Raw genomic sequence first — 21,682 nt, forward strand, 5'->3', positions numbered from 1 at the left:
TGGAGTATCAAATATCATAATATTTTTGACCAAACACCTCGATATCGATACCGCAACCATATTGTAGTGTTGACTATTGGTGCTTTCGCAAAAATATTTACACAATGAGATTTTTGATGATGGTAAAGGGAAATAATAGAACAGTTACAACAGTCTGGTGTGTTCGGAAAATGACATCACTCTACTGTCAACATGGCATCATGACTGTGCGTAAACATACACGCCACTTTCCTAAAGCCAAATGGCATGTTATCTGTACGCATTTTGAGCTATCCACGTGTATGTCTACCTGCATACAGCGGATGTAAACATACACACCACGTGGCGTCGGGGAAGGCTTAAAAAAAAAAAATAAACCAAAAAAATAAAAGACTGTTGAAAGCAAGAATCTTTTTTTTTTTTTTTTTTTTTTTTTTTTGAACATTGAATGACATATTATCCCGAAGCAATAAACCAGCTCTGCAGCTTAATTTGATAAATGAACACACTCTTTGGTTGCTCTTCGCTGATCCCTTTCTTTAAACGCGCGGGCCCCCACATGGGTCCCTCTGTACCGGCCATAAATCCCCATGAGTTCCACCCCTCGCCGAGATGTTTTTGGGGGCGCCACATGGAACACATCCCATGGTGGCCCCTGCTTCCTGTCCTAATTTAGACAGGTTAGGTTGAGCGGGTCACACTTTGCGTTTAGCTGGAAGGACATCATGGCCATCCATTCTTGTACCCTTCCTTCTTTGTTAGTAATACAACTGCCTCTCACCAGGGTATGTGTGTGTGTGTGTGTGTGTTAGGCATGTTTGCCGGTATACGATTCTGACGGTATGATAGCCTTCAGCAAAAATATTGCGGTATTGCAATTACAGCTTTAAAATGTATCATTTTTTTTAAATGTCTTCGAAAAAAACAACTATTTTTTCTCCATTGAACACAATGCATTTTATTTTTAAACACACTGCACACTGCCAGGGAGAGAGATTTCTGTGTGTGTGTTTGTTGTGTGTGTGTGTGTGTGTGTGTGTGTGTGTGGGTGGGTGTAAGAGAAAGGGAGGGGGGCTATTTAAAACATAGACCTGTTGATGTAGGTCACAGACTCTTAGATCAATCTTCTGAAACCCTCAGTTCTCTCCATTACCCTTCAACCTTATTTTCTCTGCCACCCCCCACGGTGTGTATGACCCATTCTGTATTATTTCATCCACACACACACACACACACACACACACACACACACACACACACACACGCAAGCACGCACGCATGTACGCACGCACGCACGCACGCACGCACATCCCCACCCCCCCCCCCCAATCTGCCCCGTCCTTTACACCAGGCTCTCTTTCTTTTCTTTACTTTTCTTTTCTTGTCTTTCTCTGTTTATCTCTCACTTCCCTCATTGTAGTTGGTCGGGGTGTCTTTATTGTGTAAAAATATGTATTTATCCACTTTCTCTGGATCCCCTTCATTATAGATGATAGATTTGTGAGTAAAACATCTCACAAGATCAGGATCACTTGGTGAGGAATAAAAAACACACGCTGCACTTTTGCGTCTTTCATTGTGTGAAGCACTGCAGGGGGGAACACTGTTTTTTTTAGATTAGATTGAAATGCCATTCAATGCGAGATAAGATACCTTTGAGATTGATTGGTGCCGTGACAGGACCTGCGCATTCTCTCACACTCCCAGTTGCATAAGCAAAACAGTTCTGTGAATTTGAATCTGTAGGACAGACGACACGCTTGATGGCCAGCTAGATTAAAAGAAATGTGCAGCAGCATAACGTTTTTTTTTTTAATTATTCTTCTGTTTGATAATCAGGTTCTGTTGACCCACACTTGTTCAAGGATTTGCTTCCTTCTCAATCCTGCCATCTGGCCCTTAGTTTTCCAGAGCTGCAAATGCCTGAAAGAGGGGCTCTCCCACACCTACTGTACCGAGGATGTGTGTGTGTGTGTGTGTGTGTGTGTGTGTGTGTGTGTGTGTGTGTGTGTGTGTGTGTGTGTGTGTGTGTGTGTGTGTGTGTGTGTGTGTGTTTGTGTCCTTGTTCAGGAGTGATAGAGTAGACCCAAGGGAGAAGGAGGGAGTCTGAATAGGATGGCTTGGATTCTGTTGGATAGGAGGCCGGGCATTGCCAAAAAAAAAAGTGGGAGAAACAAAAGAACAGAGAACTGTGGCAATTTCAGAAGTGCACACAAAACACAAAAAGGAGCATGAGTGAACAAAAGCCTGCTCCTTTAAATTGTGCGCTGGTCAGTGAATCGTAAAGTCCCGCTTCTTCTCCAATGAAAATACTCCCCCCTGTTCTGGGTTGCCTCTCTGTTTTGGGAACTCTTTTGAAATGCAATTAGCATTTCGTCCAGGCCCAAGCAGTTACATGCAATGAAGTAATACCCTTTTCTAATTTGGCCCTTTGGTCTTCGAGACTGTGGAGAGCACAACCTTGTTTAATCCCCTGAAAGTGCTTTTCTGTCTGCCTCCATCCCTGTGTGTCATACAGGCTAATCAGTCAGCCAATGCTCGAACTGGAAAGTGCTCTAAATTGCTCACGCACTGGTTCCTAGTCAATTGGAACCACTTTCCTTTTTCTATATTCCTTACTTCCCACTATTTCCTAAGCAGAAAAAAAAGTCTTGTTTTTAGTTAGGGATGCGAGATGCCATTGGCTCAACTTAAGAGCAGCCGACCACGGCCGGGTGGACAATACCTCAGGAAAACTCTGCCTCTCTCTCTCTCTCTGTTTCTTTTTTTCACAGTAAAATGCACACTTGATTGGCAGCCTCTTGCCCCCTGAAGGAGAAATGCCTGGTTGAAAAGTATCGTCTGACAATAGCTGGAAGGCTGACCTCATGCATTTTTGGTTCTTTTAGAGAGGTATTCATTCAAGTGTTTTCTACCTCCCCTTATGTGGAATGGCATTATTTGGCTGCAATTCAGCGCTCCGCCATCCTCATTTCCCCTAAAATCCTTCTCCGCTTCTTGTTGGACTAATAGTAGGTTTTCTGTTTTTTTTCTCTCCTCAAAATAAATAGAATTCTGTTTTGGGGTCTTGAGCTCTCCAAAATAAGCCAACTGACTAACACAGAGTTCTTGTGTCAGATTTAATGATGTATATTTTAGCTCTACTCGCTTATTAAGTTTCTTAATTTCTTCTCCCCAACTTCTCTGCACGGCGAGAACATTCACTGATCTAAAAATACCAGAGGGAGAAACTACATGCGAAGTGCAATTATGGGCTCGCGAGTTGACCGGGCATAGCAGCCCGCGGCTACACAGGGCTGAGAAAACGGACGGTGGGTGGTTTCTGTGGTAGGGCCCGGCACACATTGGGCTGGTGGCATCACTTAGCGTGAAGTGCAGCTCAAACAGAAAACAATCCAATAAACAGCAGAGGAGGCACCATGGTTTCGGGCCAAACACATGAGACTTCTAAATAAAAAATAAATAAAAAAAGAGAATCATCTTGGTTGGTTGTATGCATGAAATGACACAATAGCATTATTACTTGTTTTTTTGTTTTATTAGATTTGCTCAATTAAATTGTATGTTTAATGTATCAACGGATTTCTATAACCAAGATATTTTTGAGTAAGCTTTTGCGTCTGCATGCTCATATCATATACAGTACATATCATATTGTACATTTTTTCATATGTAGTCTGACCTCTGAATAATAACCCGGCCATCCAACCCCCAAGGCGCTTTCCCATTTTTCCACTGTTTATATCCCAAAAGAATTGGCTTAGCAGTCACCCCATACATTACACAGAAATACAGATTGGTATACACGCAGGCTTATTATCACTTCCTTCTATATGCCTTTCTGCCTACCACACCATCTGTTTCTGTTTACTTATCTGTTTATCTCTGTCAGTATCGGTCATACTATCTGTGTGCGTGGTCGGTATTTAGTGTGAATTTGTCCGGAGGAGACACACAAACGTTCCAAGAACACACTGTTATATTAGTTGATGTTAATGACAGAGCAGTTTCTTTTTGTGGCCAGACTGACTCCATATCACCGACCAGAGCTGTAAGATTGATGAATGAGATCCCACTGTAGGCCTCCCAGTGTCAGACAACTGCAAATCACTCTCTGTGCCTCTGTGTGTGTGTGTGTGTGTGTGTGTGTATGTATGTATGTGTATGTGGGTGCGTGTGACTGACTGCCAGATATAACCACAAACTCTATACCAAGGGCGTCTCAGGACCAGGGAAGCCTCAGGGCAGGGATGCCTCATGGGAAAGCCCTTGATTAAAACTCTACAGACTGCTATCCCACACACCCTCTACCAAAAAGGAAGTAAGCGAAATTGCTTTCCTCTTTTAAAGCTTCAAATGCGTAGTTTTCCTGGTGATATAACTAGGGTAAAGGCAAAGTGCTTGGCTCTGATTATAGAGGCTGGTACTTCACCTCGAGAAGCTCCCGGAGAGCTAAAGAGGCAGAACGCGATGACAGATTCTGTCTTCAACGAGACAAAGAACGGAGACATATTTTTCAGTTAGCGAGAAGAAATTGAACCCGTTGTTTACGTGATCCTGCTTAAATCAATCTAAAATAAAAACCACCACAGCTAGAGCATTCAATCTTTTTTTGCAGCAGAAATCTAAGGCTTCTGTCTTTGGTATCACCACGTTGTACACTTTTGATCACGCTGTCACGTTACGTGACGTCTAATGAAAAACGGGGGGGGGGGCTCCGTTCTTTTGCAGATGACACTATCAAAACACTCATAAACATGCTCATAAAATTGAGCATTTCTCAAAAACAAAAAAATGTACATAGTTCAAATAACTTATGGAGTGTGAAGAAATATTTTGTTCATGTTTCTACATTTAGAAATCTTTTGGATCAATATGTTTTGTGTGTTTAATAGGTAAAATTTGACAGTGAAAACATCGGATTTCTTAATTCTTTTTTTAACATTTTTGACACAATTACATTACTTTATTAATTGTTATGGTTTATTGACTTACCTAACCTTTTAACTTTAGGTTGTACTAATTGTAGAGATATGAAGCATTTGAAGATACTCCTAAGAAATGACATCACAATAAGCCAAAATACCAACTATAGGCACTGGCAGACCCTTTCTATTGCAGAGTTCAAAGGGGTTAAGTCACCCACTGTAAAACATGAGCGCCTGTGACCGCTCGCACCATTACGTATACTTACAGGTTGTCAACAGCCCGAAACCTGACTTAACTACAGAATGGCACATGGCACGTGCTATACAGCGAATCCTGCAGTGTCACGCTTACCACCATCCTCTGACTGTTACAGTCTCGGGCACGCAGTGAATAATTGATGCCAAAGATTACGACACAGCGGCCGCTGTCAGGAGAAACCCTAGAGGCACTGACCCCAGGAGCAGCCCTGCAACCAGACACCCCCCTGTGCACCTCCGACAGGGATATCCAATAGATCAATGTGTGTGTGTGTGTTTATTAGGGCTGCACGTTATGAGGAAAATATGCGATACGCGATAACGTTGTTGAATATCACAATAACGATATTGCTTGCAATAAATTAACAGATATTAAAATGTACTCAGTCCTGCCTTTCTGTTGCTTTCAGTATTCTTCTAAAATACAACAAATTGCCTGTTGAATTTAAAACAAATAAAAGGAAATAATTTCTAACATTCTTTCATTGAACACATTGAACATTGGATTAACAATAACAGGCACCACTAAAAAAGAATGACAGTTACACTTTAAAGTGCAGTTGTACTAATATTTTCTTTCAACTAACATAAAAAATCTGGTAGTGTCTATTGCGATATGTCGCAACCTTTTGCGATATGTATATTGCGCCAGTTGATGTCGCAATGACGATAAAAAAACGATATATTGTGCAGCCCGTGTGTGTGTGTGTGTGTGTGTGTGTGTGTGCGTGCGGTCTGTCTGCAAGGGATCTTTTTTGTTTTTCTTCCTCTTCGGAGGACAACTTTATTTTTATTATAAAGCAATATATTTTATATACACAGTATGTTACATTCATATTCAGAATTACATTCAGTGCATTAACGGTTGCCCCACCATAACCATTCACCCTGTTTTAGCGAGACCCTGGATCCATATAAGGGCAGCGGGGATTAAAGCACCACGTACGAAGTGTAACACATAACACATAGAACGCGACAAGGTGACGAACGGAACAACAAGAGGGAAGTGAGACGGGACAATAACAGAACTGACGAGACGGGACAGGACAGGACAGTCTGCAAGGGATCTGGTGTAATAGTTTTTGTGACCCAGGCACCTAACACCGGTAGGCTGCTTTAAGAAGGGCTGACAGGTGACGGGGTCAAACCAACGCTGACCAGCACTGATGTTATCACTGTTGACTGCTCGGGGTGCTTATCACGTCTGAGCCTGTCGGGACGGCCTGTCTGGTGACGAGCTATCCATCACACAGATATAGGAGAAAGGAGTTTGTCTCCGAGAAGAAGGAAGTGATAAGATGTGTGACCGAGAGAGATCCAGTGATGGAATGTAGCTAGGTATATTTACTCAAGTACATTTGAGGGACTTGTACTTTACTTGAGTCTTTTCTTTTCGTGCCACTTTCTACTTCTACTCCGCTACATTTCAGAGAGAAATATTGTACTTTTTTACTCCACTACATTCATCTGACAGCTTTAGTTACTTTTTAGATTAAGACTTTTGCACACAGAACACATGTAGTTTGTTATAGTAACATATATATATATATTTTATAAACTACAAGTACAGCTGAGCCGATTTAACACTTAGTTGATTGAGAGAACTGTTTGGATTGTTTCCAGTTTCTAAAATGTGAGGATTTTTCTGCATTGAGTACTTTTACTTTTAATACTTTAAGTACCTTTTCCCGATGATACTTACATAATTTTACTTAAGTAACATTTTAAATGCAGGACTTCTACTTGTCTTATTTTTTTTTCAGTGTGGTATTAGTACTTTTACTTAAGTAAAGGATCTGAATACTTCTTCCAACACTGGGGAGATCAGGAGATAGAGAGGAGTGATTGCAAAGAGATACTCTGTACATGACGTGTGCGTGCGTTTGTGTGTCCAGCTGCATGTGTGTGTTGTCTACGCATTGTTCCCTTTAGCTTTGATCTGAAGCTTAGCCACTGAAACGAGTGGACTTAGTGGTACTCCTGGTGTAGCTCAATGCCCAGCGCTAAGAAACTTTCCTGGCAAGCACAAAGCCTGCTTGTGCAAGAGGACCATAATTCTTAATGACTCTGCATATTGAAAAAAAGAAAGAAGTTAGCTGGAAGTATTATGTACTGGACACAAATGGTTATGGTTATTGCAGGTTCAAGGCCAAGGCTTAAGGTGATCAGATTAAGAGTGTATCTAACAATGCATTGTTGTCCTGTATGTGGATGAATTTAGCCAGCACTATATATAGTGTGGGTAATAATTACTGGACGCTGTGTGTTCCAGGAAGTAATGTAATAAAAGAAAGTCAGCTGACTGAGGTTAGAGTCACAGAATAAGTCAATAAAAGCAATTTTGGATGTTCAGAATGTGCAGTGTCTTTAGTTGTGGTGTTGTCTGTGGCTTGTTCAAGCGCCAGGTCTCAGAGTCCTGGTCCCAGCCATCATTTTCTTTTCCTTTGGCAGACGGTATGTTGTGATGGACAGTGTGTTTTCATGCATTTCAGAGCTCTCCAGTGTCCTGGCCTGTCACCCAGCTGTCTATCTGAGCATTGAGATCCTGCATTTTGGATGCATATGCTGACTGCACCAGCTCTGGGAAATGCATCCATGTATGCAAACTTCTGTGTGTGTGTGTGTGTGTGTGTGTGTGTGTGTGTGTGTGTGTGTGTGTGTGTACGCATGCTACTGTGTCTCTGTGCACCTCTCAACATGGACTCTGACTCCCAGCCTTATCAATGTCAGAGGTCTGCGCCAGGCACTCCATGCTGCCTTTTGCTGTGACAGACCGATCAGTGGTCCCCCTGTAACCCCCGGGGTCAAGGTTGGCAACACATGATGCCAGCATAAAAACTGCCCTGCCGCTTTTAAACAGACCTGTGTCATCCACACAGCATCTGCTTTGTATTAGGCCCTTTGAAGGAAGTGCGGCATCTGGGTCAGTGGATGCGAAAGGGACCACCCCTCTGTTTTGGAGTTGGGGGTTAGGAGGTTAGAGAGTTGGATGCTTGCTACCATCCATCTAAAAGATTGTGGTCTAAGTGATGTTAGGCAATCATTTGGATGTTGGGAAGTGAGGTTTACTGAAGAAATATAGTGTGGGAAGTCAGACCTTTTGTTCTGAAAACTGAAGGCAAACATGACATAGAGAGACTGAAATTAAAGGTCCCATATTGTAAAAGCGAGATTTCCTTTTGTCTTTTGATGTCTTTTTTTTAAAATTATAAAGCATGTCGAGGTGCTTTATAAATACTGTGAAAACGCTCAATCCACATAGAAACGCACACAGCTTGTATTCAGAAACTGAGCCTTTAAATGAGCCGTCAGGTCTTTTGTACGGTTGTGATGTCACAACGATACTATGTATAGGTAGAAAGTGCCGCGACAGTCATTCCCCGGCTGCAACGATGTTGCAGAGACTCCGCGAGCGTAGATGCGGAAGACCGGGAAACGTTAACCAATCAACCAACAGACTGTGCTTTTTTTTAGGAGGGTTTTTTAAAGAAACAGACGCTAAAAGACAGAGGGTGAATACAGGTATATTCAGGAAGACGGTATGAGAAAAATAATTTCAACATTGAACTTTTTGAACATTAAAGCATGTAAACATGTTCTAGTAGAAAACATAGACTGTATATTAATGGGCAATGCATCCGGTTCGGCGAAGTGCTGCAAATGCGGAAGTGCCTTAAAGCTGCATTCTATCTGAATTCCAGCAGGCGGCGACACGTGCGGTTGCAAAAGGAGTTCGGTTTCTGTAGAAGTCTATGAGAAAGTGACCCACTTCTCACTTGATTTATTACCTCAGTAAACATCTTCATAATGAGTTTGTGGTCTCAATCGCTAGTTTTAAGTCTCCTGCAACACAGAATGATGTTCATTTTTTGAATTATGGTCTAAAATTGTTGTTTAAAATCGGCGATAAAGCGGGGGGAGTTTTAGGGCGTGGCTATGATGTAATTGCCAGTGAAAGTGTGTAACGTAACCGGCAAACTCGACGACGGATAGCAGATCTCCACAAACCAATAGGTGACGTCCATTCATATACAGTCTATGGTAGAAACCCAGAATACAAGTATGAACGTGAAAATCAGCATGATATGGGACCTTTAAATTGGATTTCCACTCTAGGTGATAAAATTGTCATAATCTTTAGCAAAGTTGTATGCTGTGGTCAATGAGGTATTGTCATGACCAAAACATTCTGTGCCTTGACCATCCGATATGACAGGCGAGTGGATATACACTAGGGCTGGGCGATAGGGAGAAAATCAGATATCACGATATTCTTGACCAAATACCTCAATGACGATTTTGCGGCAATATTCTAGGGTTGACAATTGGTGCTTTAACAAAATATCTTCGCACTTAGATTTTAGATAAATAATCATCAGTAATGTGGACATAATGTCTAAGTGGGGAAAAGGCAAATAATAGAACAGCTAGAACAGTCTGGTAAGTTCAGAAAAGTACATTTTTCAAAGACAATACTTATGTCATATTACAATATCCAAAATCTGAGACGATATGCAGTCTCATATCACAATATCGATATAATATCGATATATTGCCCAGCCCTAATATACACACAGCAGGTGTCCAGATATATAAATGCACACACCATCGGTTACATTACCCATGAGAGTGTAGCTGAGACTAGTGTAGACTTATCCTGTGTAACGCAATTTCTGTGAGGTGGTGCAAGAGAGAGGCTTTATAGCTTTTCACGTAAGCTCTCGGTCAGTGGTGCAGGAAGTTCCCAACACCAGGAGAGAGAGAGCAGGGCGAATAACAGGATTTATTTCTCTTTGTCCAGCGACACACTCACCTCTCTTCCCCCTTAGCCTCACCCTCTGTTCCCCACTGTCCAGCCCTGCTCCCCACCAGCTCTAAATCCTTTTTTGATGGATTTCCCAGCAATCTTTCCACTTCTGGCATGTGTGTGACACATGCAAACACACACATACACACGTGTGCCCCTTGACACCAAACTTCCACACATGCGTATGCTCTCCCTCTGTCACACACACCGGTGATCATCTGCATCAATTGATTTTGACTGTATCTGTCAACCAGCAACTTTTAAAGCTGATACAGTGTCTCGTTCTCCTCTCTGAGCTGACAAACTGATTGATGGATGGTTGCTATTTAAACACTCGCCACTACTAAGTACAACTCCGATTGATATAACAGTAATGGAACATATGAAATGTCCAACTTTCCTAAATGATTTCTGCTTTTGAAAAAAAAGGGAACCAAACAGCATGACTTCATCCACCGTAGCTGCCGATGTTCTTTTTCAACCTTGTAATTAAGAGCACATTTTTTAAAGACCTTACGTGTTCATACCGTTGGCAAGGCTGCATGGTGCAGGTTATGAATGGGATGGGTAAGAGGCAGCAGGGAGGGGAAAGACACAGGACAGAGTGGCTGCAATTTAAACTGGCTCCACCCCACTTGTCATGCTGTGTTGTTTTGTTGTGTTAACCATGACAACTGTCTCAGTGGCTCCATCCAGCTTTAGGATTATTCTGGGTGAGAGGAGAGAGGAAGCAGAGGACATAAGGAGAGGAGACAAGGAGAGAGGTGAAGAGAAGTGGAGGGAAGAGGGGTGTAGAAGAGAAGTGAGGATGATTGGAGGAAGCAGGAGGGCAGAAAAGATAATTAGAGAGAGAGAGAAGAGTGTGTGTTGGCAGCGCAGAATTGCACGGGAGGCTGTCTGAAGCGTCACGCTGAACTACTGAAACGATACCTCAAGGGATCACATTTATTCTCGCGTGACATATGAAATTCATGTTGTCAAGAAGAATAAACTCTGCAACAACTGCTTTAACAGTTATGACAACATGAAGACAACAGCCATTGAAATTGTGGAGTAATGTACTGAATCATTTAGACCATAATGGCCAGCAAGCCTGCCCGCCAGCATGGCTGCACATTTTCAAAAGCCCGGCCATCTGAACATCTTTCCGCTCCATGCTGCCTGTAGATCATAATCATTTGAATCTGCTGACTGGATATATTCTTACATTTATTGAGGGTGATGTGTAGGTGTTCATATACATTTTAGACTTAGTATTTCTGCAATATTATGGAGTGTTAGAACTAAAACATCAAATCTTGGTGGCTCAGATAGCTCAGTTGGTAGAGGAGGTGCACATATGTAGAGGTTTACTCCTCGACGTGGCGATCCCTGGTTCGACTCCAACCTGTGGCCCTTTGCTGCATGTCATTCTTCCCTATCTCTTCAGCTGTCCTGTCAGAAATAAAGGCCAAAAAAATTATCTTTTAAAAAAAACAAACACATTATATCTGAAGTGTATTTATGTAGGCACTGGATGAACTGAAAATCAACTTCCTGTAGCTTTCCCAAACCCCTCAAAATATACCCGTGTTGGCCTCTGCTGTTTCAGTATATGCATTACGTTTATCTGTCAAGTCCTCTCTTGACTTATTATTTTAAACCCCCTTTTACTGCTTTTTAATCTATTATTGATTTAATTCCTTCTCTCCTAACTTCCTGTTTCTTTACTTGACTTTAGTTTATCCAGTTCCCATGGCAACAGGGGAAAATGGCTGCTCTTGTGTGAAGTAAACGCAACATTTTTCTGCTAAGATATACGTGACTTTTTTGCAACGAAAATGCGGGGATTATGAAAAAATTGCGGAAATCGGCAATTTATGCGGCGTATTTGAAAAAATGCGGCCCCCGCATAAATATGCGGACTTTGGCTGATTATGCATTAAATTATGCAATCGTGTTTTTCTGGAGGGACTGTTTATCATGTCAGTTGTTTTGTATTATATTTTGTGTCACTGCTTGTTATGCACCTTCTATTTCTTTAATGTTTTGTATCTGTACTAAGGCAGGTTTTAAACCATCTGCCTCGACTGGAAAGGACATTGGGTCAACTGCTGTTGTTTTAAATGTGCTATTTAAATAAAGATGACTTGACTATCGTTCACTAATCCTGCACATGCTTCCCCCCTTTTTGTAGGAATGCTTCCTGTCCTGCTAGCTGGGTTGATTCTGGCTCTGTCCATCCCTGGCACGGCGTCTGAGTCGGCCACACTGCGGTTCCTGGGGCAGACTAACTTTGTCGTCAATGAGAGCAGCACGGCTGTGATCCGGCTGGTTGTGGAGAGAGTGGGAGACCCGGTCAATGTGACGGCTTTGGTTCTGGTAGGTTACGGGACAAACTCATCACTGATGACTCATTTGTGCATCCACACTCATCAACCTGTCGAGTCATCTCTTCCGTCTGAATCTGATCCCCTCGCTGTGTTGCTGAGCTGCCACCTTGATGTTCAGTGAAGGAGAGAATCGGTGACCGTTTCATCTATGGCAGGCAGTGGCCAGTAAACAGATCTCTCGTGTCTGCAGAAACCGTTTCGGAAAATCACAGAGTGGGTTTTGGCTTTACATCCTCCACATGGGGGCAAGTGTCAGCTGCTCACAGTTGGTTGTCTGGTAAGGCGAGCTGGCTATGCAGTGGATTGTGGTCAGGGGGTTTCCTATGCTTCTTGATATTTTTACCATGTTCCTTCTTACATGAACTATTAGACCTGAGCTGCCGTATTAGTTAATGAAATGAAATACAGTGTTTTCCCTAGGTTTGTGGAAGACTTAGGTGCATGTATTTGGCGGGGGGTTTAGGGGTCCACTCTCAAGAAAATAGTATGTTTTTCAATAAAGTGTGCAATTTCACATTATTTTGGACCATTATTATGACCATATCTGTGTCTGAAACGTTGGAAAAGCTAAAGCAGATAATAAATAAATAACACTCAAAAAGCTTAAAGACAAAACCTGCTAACAAAAAGTCCACTGGGGACCAACTACAATTCATTAGTTAGTTTTGATGCTCACCACTTAGGTGGTGCCCAAAACGGCTTGGGTGCCGTGCCTATTAAACTATATAATGGTAGGGAACACCCTAAAATACTGTGTAATATCAGGCTTCCTTCAGGAAACTAATGGGCATAGAGTAAAGCACAACTCAGGATCAAGCAGATAAAGGCACCAGTAGAAAAGAAGGAAAGAGACAGGAACACAATATCTTCTCTCTGCTGTGGTAAAGAGCTGAAACCTGGCAAAAACAACCAGCCCGGTGCATCCTATATGCTCAGTTGTCTAAAGCTGCTTACACACATAGCCGACGGCCAACCGTTGACAGAAAAGCCAGTCGAAATGATCAGTATCCCCGTGTTGGTCCAAAAAGTGCCACAGAACACACCAAAAAGACGAGACGAGACGTAATACATCTCTATAACGGCAGGTGGTGCTAATCTGTATTGTTGCCCAGGAAATGAAAACCGGCAGCTGATTGGATGAACGCGTCACATGGGTTTGTTTTCTCTGGAAATTCAAAGCCAGACTGTCATGTTCAGAAAACGATCTCATATTGTACTAAAATAGTTGCTGAATTATAACTTTTTTTTTTTTCTACCAAAAATGTTTTCCGCTGGTCAGGGGTAACCTTAGCCTAGACATTTAGACGCACCCTAGCAGCAGCAAATGTAAATTGCAGCCAGGGTCAGACTAGCAACTCTCTGTTGGCTTGCGAGCTGGAAAAACCAATCTCTGGTCAGGCCAATCACATCGTGTACAGAGTCGGTGGGCGGGGCTTAACATAATGAAGGCAGAGTTGCGACGGTTCCGCGTGAATTCCCTGCTACTTGAAAACAAAGAAGATGGCTGCTGCTGCTGGAGAACAGTGATCTTTGGAATCGGTTTTAGCCGCAACTCTGGAAGACTTGGAGTTCAGCTTTTCTTTGAGAAAAGAACAAAGAACGGCACTGAAGTCATTCTTAAAAAAGGAAGATGTGTTCGGAGTTTTGCCGAACGGATACGGCAAAAGTTGAATCTATCAACTAGCGTTGCTCTGGTTGGCTATGAGTGAAGAGGGAATTTGAAAGACAACCGTTTATCCCGCCCCTCGGATTGAGCCCTGCCAATGGTGAGTTCCCAGACCCAACATCTTGATGTGGGTCTGGCTTGTCAGGCTAGGGTTACCTGGCTTAACAAAAAACAATTCAAAGGGGGTAAAATATTAAAAAAAAGTTTGAGAACCACTGGTCTAAGGCACAGATCATGTACCTGCAGCATCCTGGGTTCAAACCCTTCTTTGATCTATCGTGCCACGTTGTCTCCATCTCTCCATCTCTCTTGTGCCTTACCTGTTTCTCTCCATTTCACACTTTTAAAGAAATGTAAAAAAACAAACAGAAAACACACAAAGAAGCCAGAATCTTTCTTTAAGTTAAACCGCGAGTGATACAAATGAACGTTTGCTTGTCTCACCCAGCTAGAGGGAGTGGACACAGAGGACTTTGAAGGCAATAATGCCGCAGCCTTCCTGCTGTCCACTGAGTCCAGTAAGACCATCTTCATTGCTGTGAAAGATGACGACTTGCCTGAAGCCGATGAGACATTTACCTTCAACCTCGCACTACAGGTAAATGCCTACTGTTTGTCTGTGTCCGTGCGTGTGTGTGTGTCTGGAAGGGATGATGACTTCCCTCTCTTCTTTCTCCCTCTCTCCCTTCTCTCTTCTCTCTGGAGCTCCAAGCTTCCTTTTCACAAAGTCCCACTGTTCTATTTCTGCTCCTGACTGTCTTAAACCCTAACCCCATCTACTAATAGAATAGAGGGTGGGGGGCGACAGCCACAGAAAGCCTGGGTGTCTCTTGAGCTACAGGGGTCTTTGATGTGTGCGCTCTATAGGACTTTTCCAGGGCTGGCCTGGGTGGGGCCTCTGAGGTTCCCCCACTACAAGACACCTTTGTGAAAAGAAAGTAACTTTGACAGCCACAGACCCACCACACAGTAGATTCAAGTGATTCTCTCATTCACTGTCGCCATTCACTTGGATGAGCATGTCCGTTCCGAGGATTTCATTTCTGTTTACGTTGTGTGTTCCCCATTGCAATTGACACACTACCGTTGATGAAAGCTCCGTCTGTTACAATGGATCAATGGATTCACAACACAAGTACATTAAAATCTTGTCATGCATTTTGAGACTTTTTTTTTTTTTTTTTTTGCTGACGCTACCAAAACGCACCATATCATTAGAAGGTGCAATTAGCTACTTTCTTCTAGTCCAGTTGCTGTAAGATTAAAAAAACATAGTGTTGCGCTTTTACTATTGCACATAGTAGGGCTGTGCAATTAATCAAAAATGTAATTGTGATTACGATTTTACGATTACAACAGAGAAATCGAGAAAAACGTTGCATATTACATTTTGCAGATAAACTCTTAATTTGTCGTGTGTTCTGAATAGAAAAATTAAATGTTTAAACGGGAAAAGTATTAAGGGAAATGTCACAGTTCCATGTTTTTTCACAGATAGATAGATAGATAGATAGATAGATAGATAGATAGATAGATAGATACTTTATTCATTCCGAGGGAAATTTTAGTCATCCAGCAGCTTAGACAACCATACCAAACATACACACATATATGCAATGGTGGTAGTGGTGTTGATTTGTTTAACTGTTTCAATGTTTTTTTAAGTTCAATAATTGCAACATCTTTCCAAAAGACAATGAGTAATCCATTACTATAGCGTACTACTTTATACGCCACAATACTTTACCGTAAGGTTGTTCCATAATTGAGCAGCCCTAGAACCTATACAACCACTAAAGACGTTTTAATGTTTGAAAATGATTTTTAAAGGGTATACGTTGTAAATCCTTGTCAAAGGGAATCAGCATCACAGCCCAGGATGCCTTACACCTAGAGACTATCTCCATGGTTTCATGTAGCCTTTAGCTGTCAGGTTTGATTGATGAGCTTGGGGGGCCTGGTCCTGCTGACTGCCTGTCTTACCCCTCACTAAAAGACCTAAGCGAAAGGTCATTGTGACTCACTGATTATCGGCTCTGCACATTTACAAAACGGCAGCAGCTCTGAGCAGCTGTCAACAAGAGCGACTTTCCTTACAACATTTTCAATTTGACGCCGCATTTTTGGGACATCTGGTTAAAATCCAGTAGTGCAAGCCCGTATTTAGCCCGCTACAAGAGTGAAAGACCGAATGAGGCCCACTTAGCCCTTCTGTTTACACTACAGCCGAGACAAAGCTTTAGCCAAACGCTACCCTATCAGCTTACTGAAGGACTGTCTGGAGGATGAATGTGCACTAAAAGGGCTTTCATAGATCAAGCACAAGCGAGAAATAAAGTGTTGACCGGGGTACATTTATCATTTCTGACAGTTTAAACCTAGGGGTGGGACAAAATATCGAAACGGCAACATATCGTCCTTCTTAGTGCAATACGAGATATATACCAAATATCGATTTTTTTATTAATAAAATAAGGCACTTTCAATAGATTCCCATGCTCCCAGCGTCACCACTTTATGGCTCCAACAAGGTGGCGCTTAACACATGAATGAGGGAAACTTGAACACAAGTTAAAGGTCCCATGACTAGGTGCTCTTTGGATGCTTTTATATAGACCTTAGTGGTCCCCTAATACTGTATCTGAAGTCTCTTTTATATAGACCTTAGTGGTCCCCTAATACTGTATCTGAAGTCTCTTTTATATAGACCTTAGTGGTCCCCTAATACTGTATCTGAAGTCTCTTTTATATAGACCTTAGTGGTCCCCTAATACTGTATCTGAAGTCTCTTATATATAGACCTTAGTGGTCCCTTAATACTGTATCTGAAGTCTCTTATATATAGACATTAGTGGTCCCCTAATACTGTATCTGAAGGTGGAGGGTGGGGTTGTGGCCTTGACCAACTGCCACTTTGCTCGTTTGAAAGCCACGATGTCTCTCTCTCTCATGGGTGGGCCAAATTCTCTGGGCGGGCAAAGCAGAGAAAGGGGAGGTAACCTTCCTCCATATGACATCATAAGGAGAAGATTCCTGATTGGCCCATCTGAGCTTTCATTTTCTCAAAGGCAGAGCAGGATACCCAGGGCTCGGTTTACACCTATCACCATTTCTAGCCACTGGGGGACCATAGGCAGGCTGGGGGAACGCATATGAATGTTAAAAAAAACTCATAAAGTGAAATTTTCATGCCATGGGACCTTTAACTAGCCGAAGAGGAAAAGGTTTTCAATGGGATGGTGGACAGCAGTTTGAAGAAAATAACAGATGCCCCAGCCATGTTTGAGTCCAAAGTCTGGACCCATAGTAGCTCTATAGTTGTGTCATTTTAATTTACAGAGTGAAAAACATTTTCTAACAGATTGGCCTTGTGGTGAATAAAGAGAGAAAAACCAGCACTTAACCATTTTACGGGCATGTTGTATTCATAGTTAGACCGATATCGTGATGTATCATTATAGGATTGTCTAGCTATGTATTGATTATCGCAGAATTGCTGTATCGTGATATTATCGATATGGGGAGCCGTGTATCATGGCAGGCACCCTGTAATCCCCACCCCTAGTTTAACCTATAAAATTAGTTTTGAAATAAACTATTAATACAAACTTGTTAGAAGTGAGTATGACAGAACAGGACTTGTTATATAGAAACAGTGTTGAATTGTTGGGGACCAGAGCAGGTGCAGCCTGCCAGCGCCGTGCAGGAAAAGAAGGTGGAAACACAGTAGGTCTCATATTATTAATATTGTGTGTGTGTGTGTGTGTGTGTGTGTGTGTGTGTGTGTGTGTGTGTGTGTGTGTGTGTGTGTGTGTGTGTGTGTGTGTGTGTGTGTGTGTGTGTGTAAGATGTGCGCGTGTGTGTGAATCACTCTACGTTTGAGTATGTGTATGTAGTTGGAAACAGATGAGTCTGTGCCTAAGTGTGTGTGAGCAGCTTGGCTTTGTCAAAGCGTGTGGATTCTGTGTCTGTGAGCTGACCGCTACAAGAGCTCAGCAGCGGAAAAGAAAGCTCGGTTGCAGCTGGGAAAAAAGCCCTGTTTGAATAGAGGGATGAATGCAAGAGGCCTAAGCACTTTGTTGTTTTTCATTTCAGCTTTGTCTGCTCTCGCCTTAACGTGCGTGCTTGCGCTCGCATACAGCTGTTTCGCCAAGAACTTTTAATTCAACTCTCAACTTTGTTTGGCTGCAAACAATGCCTTTCAAATTAGTTTTTGTCGAGAAAATGATGTTTCTCTTTATCATACTGTGTTGAGGCTCTCTTAGTTGATCCTTTTCCACAACGCCTGTAGATATACTTATTAGCCTATGTGCAGATTGGAGCTTGGTGTCAACTATTAAATTAATCGTGAACTATTTTGATAATCAATTAATCAGTTTTTGTCATTTATGAAAAAAAAGGAAAACTTCTCTGATTCCAGCTTGTTAAATGTGAATATTTTCTAGTTTCTTCTCTCCTCTGTGACAGTAAACTGAATATCTTTGAGTTGTGGACAAAACAAGACATTTAAAGATTTTTCACCATTTTCTGACATTTTATAGACCACACAACTAATCGATTAATCGAGAAAATAATCGGCAGATTAATCAGCAATGAAAATAGTTGTTTGTACGCTGCAAAGGGGGTTTTGGCAGTTTCGGTGGAGGCCTGTGCTCTTGAGCTCAGACATGGTGGTTGTCAGCACAGTTGGTCCACGAGAAGCTTGTGAAAACATTGGTTAGCTCACTAATGGAAACCTCTGAAAGTTACGCCAAATAACAAGGCTGTGGTCTTTCTCTTTAATGGTGCTCAGAAAAAGGAACCCCCCTTGCATGGATCATAGGTTATGGTGCTTTTTTGTTTTGGAAGTCGTTGTGTGATATTTAAGCCCGGTGAGATTTGAAGTTTGTCAGGTCTTAGTGCCGAATCACAGAGCACAGCACAAGTCCTGAAGAGGCGTCCCGCTGTGAGCTAACCTGACAAATCTACCAGGCCAAGACCAGCACTTCCTGTCTTTGTGCCTTCTCACCAGGGCCTCTCAGTGGGAGCACAGAAATAAAGTGAAGACAATGGATAAGGCGGGCGTTCTGGTCTTTTGACATGAGCGCAAGTGTCAGGGGGGAGGGGAAGATGTTTTCAGGTACATACTGTATGGCCTGGCTTCATCTAACCGTTTTATTCTCCCTGCTTTCCAGAGCTCCTCTAATGGCGTGACGCTGGGAACACCAAACAAGGCAACCATCACCATCCTGTCCAATGACAATGCCTTCGGAATAGTTGCCTTCAACTCGGTAAGACACCCCCTGTCATCCACATGCATCTCCTATTTATTTGTTCATTCACTTTGGTCTCATCTGATACAGTCTATCGCTTCAAACTGAGATTAGTCCTGCATCAATTTGTCGTAGTTTGCCACATGGTATTATAATGCAAATGTGTCAAGAAATCTGTAACATTGTTTTATTCATGCAAATCATTTTGAGTAAAGGAGGCCAGTGTGTAACGTGTTTAGTTGTTCATGATCAAAATCTGTGTTGCCCGTTCACAAACTTGTCCTTTTTCCTGAATATTTACCACCACCATCAATTTCAAGTATTCCTTTGAAAAGAGCAAGAGACCGGCTTTTTGAAACGTGAAGGCTACCGTAGCTGTAATACGTAATTTGAACTGCGTGGTGTGAGAGAGTTGATTGCAATATATGATCTCAACGCTAGATGGGAGAAATTCCTACACATTGGACCTTTAAATCAAAACCAATTTTTTCTTAGAACTGGACTCTTCTCATGACCCTTTAGGGAATTGCCAGCTCCTTTTTTAAAGGCTATATGAGCTGTTGAATTGATTTTCCATTACTGAAACCTGCCCCAACTACACCTGTTGATCATGAATTCCTCTGACTAACAATATACTAATCCTGCTCAAGTCATTTTCCCAGTTTGTGCCCAGTGAACTTGCACCATAAGCATGCACTTGCATTTGTGACCATTTACCATGTTAGTAAGCAGCAGTAGAAAGTAAAGGATTGTGGGGTGGAGTTATTTGGACCCACTACTGCAGAGAGGGGTTTAATCATGCCAGTGTTTTGGCTGTGAGAGAAGTGACCATCTAGTGGTTGTGGGTTCCCAGGGGTAATTAAAACCCCAAACACTCCCTGGATTCACTTATCAGTGGACGTTTTTGGCGTTTCCATGGTAACTGTTTGCCATTCCACCCCCAGGTGGTCTCAGATGCTGGATAATGATTTGGCTTTCTTAGAATCAATAAAGGGCTCCCGGCCTTGGGAGATGTGTTTATGTTAGAGTACTAAATTAATTCCTGTAACGCATTCATTTGCTTTCTTTTCTCCTCATATGTATTTGGCTGGATTTCTTTGGCTATGGCAAATTGAATTTGAATTATGTAGAAAAACAAAAGGGTTTGTGTCTGTTTCTTTCAATTCAATTTCACTACTTGTATTAGCGTTGAGTACTGCTGCCAAAGCAGTACACGCAATAAAAGATGAACATGAAATGCATGTATCAATTATTACAAAGTGAGGACATCTCCAAATCAAATGAGTCAAATTAAATCAAACATTCTCTTGGTTCAGCTCTCTTGTACTATCTGTTCACATCCCATTTAAACTCAAATGTACTCTCTGTTTTGGTTTATTATTGCAACCTTGTTTGACTTTGTTTCATAATTTCTATTATTCTAATTGGGAATAAGAAATGGTGTTGAAATTGATTACATTAAACTGACTGCGGTTCTATTTCTATCTCACCCTTTTCATCTCAGACTGAAGAGATTGTAGTCAGTGAACTAAGAGGAAGGAACCAGTCGGTGCCTTTTACCCTAATTAGAGAAAAGGGAACATACGGGACTGTGACAGTGAACTTTGAGGTGAGAGGACAATGTACTGTACATAACACACGGTGCTTTATACAGTGGTATTCAAGAAGGACTGCCGATGTGTCTACATCCCTATGTCCCCTTCTCTTGGTTAGATCTCTGAAGGGCCAAACCCTGCCATTGAGGACCTCCGTCCAGACAGAGGGAACATCACCATCCCTGTGGGACAGGCTGTAGTGCACTTCAGTATCCTCATCCAGGACGACCAGGTATTGAACAAACTCCTCATTTAAAGCTAATCTGTATACGCGACCACACGTCCCATATATGGATTAGCTTTTGCTAAACATTCGCATACTTTTTGGATTCTTGGTTAAAGGGATGATATATTTAGAACAATCTATTGTGGCATTTTAAAAGAATATCCAGATTGCCCTGATGGCTTTGGCATTTTTAAAGGTCAAATTGTCTCAAGTTTAAACAGGGTTTCTGCGGGGTCTTAAAAAGTCTAAAAAAAGTCTAAAATTTTTAAATCAAAATTTAAGGCCTTAAAGGTCCCATGACATGGTGCTCTTTGGATGCTTTTATATAGACATTAGTGGTCCCCTAATACTGTATCTGAAGTCTCTTTTATATAGACCTTAGTGGTCCCCTAATACTGTATCTGAAGTCTCTTTTATATAGACCTTAGTGGTCCCCTAATACTGTATCTGAAGTCTCTTTTATATAGACCTTAGTGGTCCCCTAATACTGTATCTGAAGTCTCTTTTATATAGACCTTAGTGGTCCCCTAATACTGTATCTGAAGTCTCTTTTATATAGTCCTTAGTGGTCCCCTAATACTGTATCTGAAGTGTCTTTT

General features: G+C 42.0%; 1 protein-coding gene across 1 annotated transcript in view; it reads left to right on the forward strand.

Moving 5' to 3' along the window:
* Positions 1-21,682, forward strand: part of adgrv1 (adhesion G protein-coupled receptor V1) — a 172,231-nt gene that overhangs the window by 3,944 nt on the left and 146,605 nt on the right. The window contains exons 2-6 of the mRNA XM_028577354.1: positions 12,149-12,333; positions 14,459-14,608; positions 19,185-19,280; positions 20,767-20,871; positions 20,976-21,089. Coding sequence (XP_028433155.1) covers positions 12,151-12,333; positions 14,459-14,608; positions 19,185-19,280; positions 20,767-20,871; positions 20,976-21,089 — 648 coding nt within the window. The 5' untranslated portion in view covers positions 12,149-12,150. The remainder of the gene's footprint in view (positions 1-12,148; positions 12,334-14,458; positions 14,609-19,184; positions 19,281-20,766; positions 20,872-20,975; positions 21,090-21,682) is intronic.

Source organism: Perca flavescens, chromosome 5 (assembly GCF_004354835.1).
Source record: "Perca flavescens isolate YP-PL-M2 chromosome 5, PFLA_1.0, whole genome shotgun sequence".
Lineage (NCBI taxonomy): Eukaryota > Metazoa > Chordata > Actinopteri > Perciformes > Percidae > Perca > Perca flavescens.